The sequence below is a fragment of the Glycine soja genome, chromosome 15, assembly GCF_004193775.1.
Source record: "Glycine soja cultivar W05 chromosome 15, ASM419377v2, whole genome shotgun sequence".
NCBI classification, from domain to species: Eukaryota; Viridiplantae; Streptophyta; class Magnoliopsida; order Fabales; family Fabaceae; genus Glycine; species Glycine soja.
Genome location: NC_041016.1, coordinates 8,255,863 through 8,267,971, shown reverse-complemented (window position 1 = coordinate 8,267,971; position 12,109 = coordinate 8,255,863). Strand labels below are relative to the sequence as shown.

At 32.6% G+C, this 12,109-nt stretch overlaps 2 protein-coding genes and 1 pseudogene across 2 annotated transcripts; 1 reads left to right on the top strand and 2 right to left on the bottom strand.

Annotated features, from left to right (window-relative positions):
• The first annotated feature begins 376 nt into the window (after window positions 1-376).
• LOC114385689 (E3 ubiquitin-protein ligase RHF1A-like) lies at window positions 377-3,487 on the top strand. Its single transcript, XM_028345713.1, has 7 exons — window positions 377-710; window positions 1,371-1,417; window positions 1,555-1,617; window positions 1,760-1,856; window positions 1,978-2,318; window positions 2,402-2,762; window positions 3,164-3,487. The coding sequence occupies exons 1-7, from the start codon at window positions 570-572 to the stop codon at window positions 3,182-3,184; spliced, it is 1,071 nt and encodes a 356-aa protein (XP_028201514.1). The 5' UTR covers window positions 377-569; the 3' UTR covers window positions 3,185-3,487.
• Window positions 3,488-5,720: 2,233 nt separating this feature from the next.
• LOC114388136 lies at window positions 5,721-7,621 on the bottom strand (annotated as a pseudogene).
• Window positions 7,622-9,570: 1,949 nt separating this feature from the next.
• LOC114386876 (peroxiredoxin-2F, mitochondrial-like) lies at window positions 9,571-11,634 on the bottom strand. The gene is made up of 5 exons (XM_028346940.1): window positions 11,400-11,634; window positions 11,289-11,318; window positions 10,910-11,068; window positions 10,294-10,388; window positions 9,571-9,893 (listed from the first exon to the last, which is right to left on the bottom strand). The coding sequence occupies exons 1-5, from the start codon at window positions 11,601-11,603 to the stop codon at window positions 9,788-9,790; spliced, it is 594 nt and encodes a 197-aa protein (XP_028202741.1). The 5' UTR covers window positions 11,604-11,634; the 3' UTR covers window positions 9,571-9,787.
• Between the last annotated feature and the right edge of the window lie 475 nt (window positions 11,635-12,109).

The following is a 12,109-nucleotide window of genomic DNA, read 5'->3' as shown; positions in this document are numbered from 1 at the left end:
ACATTTGCATAATCTTGTAATTATGTAAGATATATATATATATATATATATATATATATATATATATATATATATATCTTACATAATTACAAGATTATGCAAATGTTTAAATTTTAATCGAAATGATTTAAAAGTATTTTTTTTCTTCATGTATTAAAATTCACAAAAAAAAAATTTGCTCAATTTTTATTCAAACATAACCCATATAATCATGACTCATGGAAAAAGACCATATACATGGGATTAGGAGTTAAGGTTATAAGGTTAAGCAGAAAACATCAAAACACAAAAAGAGAAAAAGAAACCCAAAAGCAAGTTAATTAATTCTCCATTAATAATTATTAAAGACAAAAATCATGAGATAAGCGTAGTGTCATACGTTTGATTTCATCAAAGCGTCTGAATCGGATTTCCCCTACATTTTCTGCTTCCTTCCCTCTTTATCTGCCTTGTACAATTCTTTTCTTTGACCCTTTACACACTCTCTTGGCCATTTCTAGGGTTCTTTTCTTCTTCTCCTTCACCGTAAAACTCTTATCCATCTCACACACACCACTGTGCTGCTAACCATGGCAAATTTCACCTCTTCTTCTTCGTCTCTGACACACATTCCACCCATTTCAGCTCCTTCTTCTGTAGCTTTCGACGATTCTTCTGAAGACTCCTGCAGTATATGCCTAGAGCCCTTCACCTTTTATAACCCATCTGATGTATGTTTTGATCCACCACTGGTTTTTTTGCTTTCTGCATTTGGGTTTCTGAGAAAGTTACTAACTTGAACCACTGATCGCATGCCCACGAACTCGTTGGTTCAGCCCTGTTGAATTTTGATAATGTTTTGGTCAAAATTGAGAAGTTTGTGTGCTTTTTGGGAATTTGATTGTTTTCACTTTTTCTTTTCCTGGCTTGGGATTATGTGGTTTCGCTTGAACTTGATTAGAACTTTACTGTGTTTTGTTTTGCTTTAATTTGAGATATATGTGTGGATCTGCTTCTGTCAGCAACAGTGTTAGCACCTACGGAAAATTCTGGCGTGCAGTTATGTGCATATTCGAAGAAGGCTGTGCTGTTGTTTGTTCTTATTCTTGCACCAATTGATAATTTTTTTTTTGTGTGTGTGGATGTGAGTTAATTTTTTTATTTTCTAGATCTCAAGGTGTGTTCGAGGATTAAGATTGTTGAATCCTGTGAGTGTTACAACATATTTTCAACAATGTGTTACTGTTATCTATCTACTTTGATGTGTTTGATTATGTTTTGCTTGCGGATGAGTTGCGACCTGTAGATAATCATAAGGAAAATTTGTATACTGCAGTCTGCTGATATTACATTTCTAACAGAGTATTAATATGTTTCTTCTTCAATTCCAGGTTACCTGTTGCAAACATGAATACCATCTGCCGTGTATTATTGAATGGTAAGCTGCCTAATTGCTTGATGAATAGGTCATGTTTGGTCTTATATGAGAAGCAATTGTATCATTTTTTTTTTTTGCAAATATGGACAATAGCGAGTTATGATGCCTGCTTCTTACACAACTCTTTTATTCTTTAGGTCAAAAAGAAGCAAAGAGTGCCCAATATGTTGGCAATCACTTGCTCTGAAAGACCCTGACTGGTATATGTTCACTTGCAACACCCCCTCCCCCCCTAAAAAAGTCCAAGTCAACTTTTCCTCCTCCCTTTCAAATACTTGTTACAAGCCTTTATGGGCATGGTTAGCAGTTTTCAATTTTCATCAATTGCTTATCCTTTTGTAGCCAAGAGCTTCTAGCTGCTGTGGAAGCTCAGAAACGTATGATATTAAGAAACTTGGCTAATTCTCGTGCCCCCCTTGGACAGCTTAATGATGGCCATGTAAGATATCTAAGAATTGATCTTTGTTGAACTGTTTTGCTGTGTTAATTTCAATTGGTATTAGTTTCCTAGATACAAGTATCATACTTTCATTCAATGATCAGAGGCAAATTATTTGCAGGATTTTTGCTCAGATGACCCTGATTATGACCAGATTATGAGGCGCCTAGATTCTGCCGTAAAAAGAGTTCGTTATGTTCCGGGACAGGAAAGGAAGAGATCACCTGGTGCTGGTACATCCAAGGTTCTTGGTAACTCTTCCATGCATGTTTCTGGGCTGCAAACAACACTTACAACTTCACCATCTGGGGGTAGTTCACCAGCTTCTGGTGTTCCATCTACTGTTAGCATTCAACCTCCAGCATTAAATACTAATCCTGATAGTGCAAGGAGACCAAACACTTCTGATATGTTTTCCTTCCCCAAGTCCTTCAAATCCAAATTTTCTTCTGCTTCAGCCAGGTAGACATGTTAGCACTTGGATTGTTGTATGCTGCAACTATCATCCATTAATTAATGCTAATATATCTGAAATATTGCAACAGATATAAGGAATCAATTTCAAAAGGTACACGCGACCTTAAAGAAAAGTTACTTGCTCATAATGTCTCAGTAAAAGAGCTGAGTAAAGGTGTTCAGCGCGAGATGAATGCAGGCATTGCTGGAGTTGTGCGGATGATTGAACGCCTTGATCTTAGCTCAAAACGGTCAAGTTCTCCTCTCATTGCTGTCCATAGCGGGGCCACTTCAGACTTCCCTTCTTCAAGGAAGCCTGTTGAAGAGAATGGCATTGGGGGTTCTCCTAGTAAAGAGAGTGGAGGTGCAGTTCATGATGTTAGTTCAGATGTTCTCCCACTTGTTACTAACATGCAATCTTTTCAAACGGAAACTCCTCCATTTGTTCAGGTTACTCCTAATCTATAAAGCCCCTTAGTAATTTGTACTTTGAAAATAAGTTTATTACAATAAGTTACCTAGTAATGTAATTTCTAGGTAACCTTGATTTGCAATTTTTGGAGGGTATTTGTTATCCACAGTGGACAACAGAAAAAAAAGAACATTAAAGTTAATAGCCAATAAACAACACAGGTATAAAATTGAATTTGTGTAGCAGTCATAAATTTGTTATCTTGATGAAACAAAAATTGCACCCCTATTGGTATACTATTTGCTGCTGCTCTAAATAAAGTGTGACAATTTGCATTCTGGTAATGTGAATGTCTATGGTCTAATTTTGAATGATACTACTATTGCTTGAAATTTGACTATTGACTAATACTTTCAATGTGTTTCACTTCTTCATTCAGAGTGGACATGGTAAGCTATGAAGACTTGGCTCGGGGTAATCATCAACTTTACTATGCTGTCTCAATTTTTCCAAGAAGATTGCAAGAGACGCCTATGATAACCAATGTGCTCGTTGGTATGCGTCCTGCATTGTTATCAATTAAGCTTAGGAATTAAAATTATTTATGATCAGCTGATAAGAGCCAGCGGTTTTTTACGTTGGACGACTATTTAATGCATCTCCGATATAGTTTCATGGTTTCTTATCCATGTTTACACCTTTTACATGACAGTACTTGATTCGCATTAATCAAATAAGCTAGAGCATCTTCCGATTTTTCTAATTTGGTGATTGATATGGGCCACTTACAAAGTAAATTACTCATGCTACATATACTTTTCTATACCTACATCTAATGTAGGAAGTATGAATACGGATACGCCACGTAGACATGAAGCTGACAAACATTAAAAAAATTAAAAATTGTAAGGTTTGAGTGCCACGTATAAAGCTAACGCAAGATTAACATAGCATTATAAATCCTTATGATATTAGCCATAGTGATTATTATATTTCCTTTGTGTTTCTTTTGTACCAAACGTGCGCTAAAAGAGAGTGGAAGATTATGATTAAGATCCATCAATGCATAATTGAATATCATACAATTTTGTCATTGTTACCAGTGAATATTTTAGTCCCCCAGATATAATATGGATGATGTTAATTTGACTATCCAATTATTTTTTTATGTTAATTATAAAAAAGTTGTATCATTTTATCTTTATATATATTAAGCATGAAATATCTATGAGGAGATCTTTTAATTTAAGATCAAATCAGTCTCTTTTTTTATAGTTTTATTTTTGTAACTATTCTTAAATTATAAGATCCCTTAAAATTTGACTCAAAATTTGTTGATCCGTTGAATTTATTTCGAAATTCGTGTCATAATATTTTCAACCGAAAAACAAATATGTTCTAAATTTGTAATGTAGCTTATAAAAAGTAGCTTATGCATCAATTGAACTAGTTGACAATTTTTATCGTTGATGTGGTGTGGTAATGTAGTTCCAAACATGCAAAAAGTAAGTCAAGGTCGGCATACAGAACCTACTTGCCTTGTCCTATTTCCATTCAAACTAATTACTTACATAAAACCATCTATTTAATTTGTGTGTGCTACCTACATATATCTCTAGTTTAATTTTTGGCAATCGACCTTTAGTTTAATTTGATGGTCATTTTTCAAAAAAAAAAAAAGGTTAAAAGATGTGACAAGCAGAAACGTCACGGAAGTCTCAAGAAGATCGTAAAAGATAATGAATAACATTAATCAAATAAATACAAAAGCGAAGGATTACCAAACATAAATGTGACGCATGCCAGAATCTTCTTTTCCCGTATAATTTGGTCCAGGTAAAAGGGATTAATTAGTGACATCAGAAAGAAGTCCAAAACTCAAAAACTAAACCAACAGCAACTCTAGAGTTACATTTTATCAGCTACAAACATCGAGTAAGTAATTAATGGTCTCTTTGCGGGTGGTTACAAATTTTTATTTTCAAATTTTCAAATGCAATTTTAAAAAAATGTTTGACAAAAATAGTTTTTAAATAATTTTTAAAATACTTTCACACTAATTTTCAAAACCAAGCAAAAATGTTTTGTAATTGATTTTTAGTTTTTAAAAAATACATTTTCTACATGTTACCACCACCAATATCATTCCTGTCATCGTCACGTCATAACTAGTTTGTCACCGTCACTACATCATCAATGCTAATGGCACTATCATTGTTACCACCTTTATTAGCACCACACAGCTACCACTTAATGCCACCACTAACACTTTCATTGTCATCATTGTAGTCACCAATATCACTAGCATTATTAGTATTGTTATCATCACCACTACTATCACCATTATTGTCACGGTCAGTGTTATTGTTATTATTACCACCACCACTATCGTCATTGTTACGCCACCATTAACGTCGCCACCACCACCACCCACTATTGTTACTATCAACACCATCGTTATCAACACCACTAATATTGCTATTACCACCATTACCATTAACATTGTTACTACCATCACCACCACCACCACTAATACCACCTCCGTCACCACACCACCACTAATTGTCATCATCAACATCGCCACCATTACTTTGTCATCATTGTCATCATCATTGACATCGCCACTACTACAAATATCACTTCCACTATCACCGTCATTGTCATAACAGTATCTTTACCGCCGTCATTGCTAACAACACCACTATTATCATTGTTATCACTACCACATAAAAATACTTTAAAATTAATTTTAATACGATATGAAACTCTTAAAATAAATTTATTTGAAACTAATTATATTTTAAAAGTTGATTTAAAATTATTTTCAAATTAAAACAAAGAATTGATTGTTTTTTAAAAAAAAATTTAAAATTCAAAACTAAAAATAAAAAATAAACCAACCTGCTAAATCTCAATCGATCAAATTCAATTTTACTGAATTATAAACCAACCTAATACTATAATGTAAACTTTTTTCATACATGTAAACAGAAACCTCAAATCTGTTCCAAAATAGTCTGTGCAGCAGAAACCGTGACAACAGACGGATCTTCTTCAACATTAAGAGCTGTAATCACTCCATCTACCACACATGCTGACCATCTACAAGCAAACAATAGGTAATCTTTTCAGAATTGGCATCTTAAATCTGTAGTCAAAGATAGAATATAATAGATTCGTCTTATGTAGAAAGCAATCTTCTAAGGACTACACGTCCAGGAATCAGGTTGTTACCATTTTTTCTAATTTCTAACTTCTGAATCAAATGTCTATGTCTATTTCCTCTTTAAAAGTATACATTCTTGAGCATGAAAATAGTTTGACATTGTTAAACATATTTACTTTGTTATGATACCATTAATTGTTTGGTAATTTCTTTGCCACTTACATCCATCTTTTGTTTTCTTTTTTAAACAAGAACCTGTGACCTCACCATTTCAGTGTTCGGGTTCAGTTTCAAAATATTAGAAGAAAGCAAGTCCTCTAAAATAACAAAGCAAAATAAATGTTCATTTGAAAGACAGAATGTATCAAGTCTTAATTCAAGGAGGGTATATATATATATATACCTTTCAGATCGAGTTCCAAGCAAAACATTAGAGAGATCTGCAACTAATTTCAAGCTTTTGTGAAAGCTCCCATCAAAGTCGATCCCCATAAAACTCAATCTAGAAGTCCAATTTTAAAAAAGTAAAATAGAGAGTTGCACTCATAACATTAGGCTAAAGATTAAAGCAGTAAAAAAAATACACCAAAAAGGTAAAATAAAAATAAAAATACCCCAAAAGAAAAAAAAAATCGACAGAAGTGAATGTAATACAACATTAGGATAAAAAGGTAACTTGGGAAATAATAATTACCATTTTATTGATTATATCATTAGAGAGAGAAAGGGAAATAATAAATGATAAAAAATTAGTTGATAAATAAAAATGTAGTATAATATAAAATCATATAACAATCTTGATACAAATGTGAATATTAATTATATTTCTTAATTTTTATTTACTAATATCAAGCAACAGTAGTTAAAAAGAATGGAGAAAGTAACTAGTAAGGCAAGAAGACATGTATAAAACTTACAGCATCTTTGCCTTGAAGCTTCTCTGCCCACTCATTCATAGTAAATGGATCATTAATCGAGACACGAATAACGGCATGGATTCCCTTAGCCTTAAACTTATCAATATTATCCATGTAAGTTGGAACATGTTCTTCTGAACAAACCCCTGTGAATGCATCCTGAGAGATAGCCAAAGCATCACAACAAATATTTTGGAAAAAACAACATGAAAATAGTGCCCATTAATTTGTTTCAAGCAATTTTTTTCCTCAGAACACATGAAGTATCCATTCTGTCACACAAAATATCACAGAAATTTTATAAAATAAGTACTACAGTACAACACAACCTAAAATGCATAATGTGGTTTTAAATTGCAATTGCGATTACGGTGAGCCAGAAAATCTTTACATTGGAAACAATTGCAGAAAAATGCGGCTGATATGACCGCATTGTGGTCGTGATACGATTGCGGAGTGTGAAAGTACCTTGACGTTATGCACCACAATTTAAAACCTGGCATCAACTGATAAGAAAAGTATGAAGATATATAACTCACCGGGATTCCAAATATGACCACTTTCTTGTACTGAAACATCGTGGGGAGAGGACATTAGTTATAGTAACTGAGCCAAAAGGATAAAAATGGTTTGAAAATGAGAATGGCATAGAAGCAACGCCTTCGTCCCACGTGAGAGCTTTCTGAAGAGAAACATTATGTGCAATCGAGAGAAGGTCAGTTCCAGTTGTAACCTTGGCGACAGAGGAAGAAGATCTGAACCCAAGAGTTGCAGACAATGACTTGGTGAGTCGCTTCACCAAACCGGGTGTCATGGCTTCGTGGCTGGGATTCCTTAAGTTTAGTTGGAAAATGCCAATGAAACATACGAACAAAACATGCACTCCAACATGTACGAGGCTTATTTTTGCCTTTACATGCATGACTCCATAGCGCAACCTATCATTCTTGTCTTGTCCTTTAATCCACCTTTTTGGCTCCTGTCTTCAGCACTCCTCTCTCTCTCTCTCTCTCTAGGCTCCTTCTTCACTCTAAAGGTAATCCCCGCCACATAAATATTTTGGTCGACCAAAAGAAATTGGGTTACTACTAAATTTAGAGGTCCTTCACTTTGTAGTCTCTAATTTTGCTAATTAATTTTATGATTAATAATCTCAGTCACTTCCTAAATATACATCTTTAATATCAAATTAAATGCATGCGGTGTCCAGAATTTTTTTTCTGCATATGATTAAAAAGGAGTATCCCGATTAGTGATTGGGATTCTTAAATTCCTTTAGTAAAAACTAACTTGTCAAAGAATTGCTGGAGTTGAGAGGATTAACCTTTCTCATTCTAACATTATTGGCTCAACAAGGCATTACAGACAGATGTTAGTAATGTAAACCAACTCACTAACAGTGCCAAAGGACACAGATGAATTCCATAACATTTTAGAAAGTCAAGGGCTAAATGCAATGTTTTTATAATTGGATCGGAGATTAAATCAATGAAGAGATTGATTAATTGTTGAATGGTTTAATCATAATTGAATCAATTGTATACTTTTTAATATTATATGATATTTTAAGTAATAAAATAATATAAGATTATAAAAAATTAAGATTTAAAAAATTATAAATTAATATATGACTAAATTATTTGTTTTATAAAATAAAATTAATAATAATTAATAAAATGATTAATATTTATATGAAATATTTAATATATATTTTTATTTATTTTAATTTTTTTAAAATGAAAATAAAAATAAAAAAGATCAATTCAAATCGGTTTAATATCGATTTTGGACCGGATACCAGTTCTAAAATGCTTCGGGTTTTTTGGAGTATCTGAATTTGTTATCAAACCGATTTTGATTTTGAAAACAATGGCCAAAAGTATGAATTTTAAAATGGAGGAATTAAGAAAAATTTGATCAAAAGACTTCAAACACATTTTATCCAAAAGTAATGTTCTGGAATGTGTAGATTAGAGCATTATGGAAAATGCTAAATGTTACAAAAATTTCATTGTACAGAGCCACACGAATATTGCTAAATATTAATTGACAACAATATAGCTAAATCAGGGTTTAATTAAGTGATAGTGCATTTCGTTCTTTATATTTTTCGTACAATATAGCCGTGCTCGTAGATTATAATTTACAACGGTATCTACATTTTTCCAAGATTTAAGTTTAAAATAAAGTACTTTGTTTATAAAAGAGTTTCTATGGTGTCCCACTAATTTGAAGAGTTTTAATACCGTTAATTTTTAACCAATCAAATTATAAGTCATGCTTTTATTAATTATTTTTTTGTTTTTTTAAATTAGTGCTTGATTATTATTTTTTAAAATTTTAAAATTATAAACTTTTTTAAATTAAAAATAAATTCTAGAAGTCTGAACCCTAAAATATTTTTAATTAATAACTTTCAATACATTTATAAAAACTATGCTTAAGAAACAATAATAAGAAATTTTTAAACCTTAAACCCCAAAATATTTTTTTTATAAAAAGTGTTAAAGTAACTAAAAAGATTTCAGGGTTTAAACTTAAAGTTATCTTTAATCATATTTTTTAATTTAAAAATGCTGTAATTATAAAATTTTAAAAAATAATAATCAATAACTAATTTAAAATTAAAAATTAATTAATGACAAAATCACATATAATTTGATTGGTTAAAAAAAACTGTTTAGACATGATTTGGATTCTCAATCACTTTTTGTTTGAAATCTCTACATTTCAATACAACGAATATTTGAAAGAAGTTATATCTGAGTCTAATTAAAATTAAGTACAGTCATTTAAAGAGAATTTTTTCTTACATCTTGATTGCCTGTTAATCGAATAACCATGCATCCAGGGAATGAAGAAGGGAGTAGTTACAACAAAAAGGACAAAATCTCTCGAGTCAAAACATTGGATCAGCTGGAAGTATCATGTACATTTTATTGAAAACCTATTACTACGTACATACAAACCAACAGAGATTTCAAATCTGTCCCAAAATGGTATCTGCGCCAGAAACCTTAACATCAGATGGAGCTTCTTCAACATTAAGAGCCTTAACCTTTCCATCTACCACGTATGCTGACCATCTACAACGAAACAACAGCTACTTTTCTGAGAATTGAAATCTATAATCTATAATGCAAAACAGAACAGACATGTCTTGTGTAGAAAACAATGTTCTAAGGATTAGCCGTCCAAATCAATTGGTCTGGTTTCTGGTCAAAACCCGTATTTGGTCAAAAAACAGCAAGTGGTAGCAAACCAAGTTGAATCAGAAGTTCTAAAGTTTGACATTGTTAATATATTTACTTTGCGATGTTGTCATTACTTGGTAAATCCTTCAGTACTTTACGTCCATTGTTAATTTTTTAAACAATGAACTTGTCGCAACACTTTGGTGTATGGTCTAGTTTTAAAATATCAGAATAAACAAGTTTTCTAGAACATCAAAACCAAACAAATGTTCAAGGAGGGTATATGATATACCTTTCTGATCGAGTTCCAAGCAATGCACCAGAGAGATCAGTAACTAATTCCAAACTTTTGTGAAAGCTCCCGTCAAAGTCCCCATAAAACTCAATCTGGAGACAAATGTTATATAATAAGAAAAGACAATGCTCATAACCAATTCCCAAAAAGGAGGAAATGAGAATACCATAAGGCAGCAAATAGAAAAAAATTCTAATTCAAAACGTTGATTGATGCATGATAATCAACATAGAAATCTCCATATTTATTGAACATATTATGTTCACTGAAGAGCTTAATTTAAAATTACTACAATTTCATATATTTCATTTAACCAAATTGCTGCACTGTTGATGCATTATCTTCAAACTAGTGATTAGTACTAACAAGATGACAATGCACAGCACAACATCCCAAACTCAATTAGAAACGAGTTTACAGATTCAATGATCCTTTAGTTGTGACACAAGAAATTGGTAACAAAAATTCAACAGCGCAAATAAAGAAATACCAACTGTTTTTCAAGGCAAAAAGTAAAAACTAATCACCAGCGCACACGCAACATTGTAGGTAGAAAAACTCAGCACATGAAGCTTTTTTTTAATAGTAATGCAAGGAAAACAGGGTAGCTTACAGCATCTTTGGCTTGAAGCTTCTCAGCCCACGCATTCATAGTATATGGATCATTAATAGCCACACAAATAACAGAATCTATCCCCTTAGCCTTAAACTTATCAATATTCTCCTTGTAAGGAGGAACATGTTTGTTTGAACAAACTCCTGTGTATGCACCCTGAGAGAAAGCCAAAGCAAAAAATACATTACTATGGAATAAGTCTATAACAAAAAAAAAGTAACACATTTCTTTCAAACAATTCCATTTCCTAGACCATAGGAAGCATTCATTCAACCACATAAAATAGTACCAAATTTTACAAAACAAGACCAACAAACACCAAAGAGACACCCCAAAACATATCAACATATCAGAAAAAATTGCAAGTTAAACTTACTGGGAGCCCAAAGATGACAACTTTCTTGTCCTGAAACATGAAGGAAAAAAGGGGCATTAGCAATTGAGGAAAAAAGAGAAAAGGGGGTTTGAAAAATAGAAAAAGAGGGACCTTGAAGATGTCTTTGAGAGGAGTGGTGGAGAACTTGGAAGCAAGACCCTCGTCCCAGGTACGAGCTTTCTGGAGAGAAGCATTGGGTGCGGCAGAGACTATGTCAGTCCCAGTTGCAACCTTTGCGAAAAACCTCGTACCAAGAGCTGCAGACACTGACTTGATGATCCTGGAACCACCTCGATTCACCATAACCGATGCCATCACAAATTTCTACAAAGGCTCAGCACTGAATTCTATGGAAAGAAAAAGAAACAACATTCCAATTTTATGGGCCCTTACCGGGCCATTTCTTAAAGTAGGCCCAGTCCAATTAGTCTAGCCCAATTCAATCTGACCCGCAAACAATGGGTTGAGTCATTATTCATTTGAAATTTCGTCCTAAATCTGGAGTGTCGAAGGTTATTACTACCTTCGTGTTTCTAATTGTCGAATTTTTTGTAAGTTTTTGCTTTTATTTATTTTTTGTTTTCAAAGTTTAAAGAACATTAATTGCTCTTTTGTTAATTATATTTTTATTCTTATCCCATCTTTAGTTAATTTACACAAATGTATTTACTGTGGAGTAGAAATGAAAGTAAGAGATAATAATCTATAAACATATTTCTCTTCTTAATCGGCCGAGATGTTTTTAAACAAGGATAAAACTACGATGACCACTAACCACCACAATGAATAATAATACTTTGGATGAGATGATTTTAATTTTT

Coding starts and splice junctions, on each gene's coding strand:
- LOC114385689 (XM_028345713.1), top strand. CDS start 570: ATGGCAAATTTCACCTCTTCTTCTTCGTCTCTGACACACATTCCACCC. Junction 711..1,370: donor CCTTTTATAACCCATCTGAT/GTATGTTTTGAT, acceptor CTTCAATTCCAG/GTTACCTGTTGCAAACATGA. Junction 1,857..1,977: donor GACAGCTTAATGATGGCCAT/GTAAGATATCTA, acceptor AATTATTTGCAG/GATTTTTGCTCAGATGACCC.
- LOC114386876 (XM_028346940.1), bottom strand. CDS start 11,603: ATGGCATCGGTTATGGTGAATCGAGGTGGTTCCAGGATCATCAAGTCA. Junction 11,069..11,288: donor TTGTCATCTTTGGGCTCCCA/GTAAGTTTAACT, acceptor GCTTTCTCTCAG/GGTGCATACACAGGAGTTTG. Junction 10,389..10,909: donor AGCTTCAAGCCAAAGATGCT/GTAAGCTACCCT, acceptor ATTTGTCTCCAG/ATTGAGTTTTATGGGGACTT.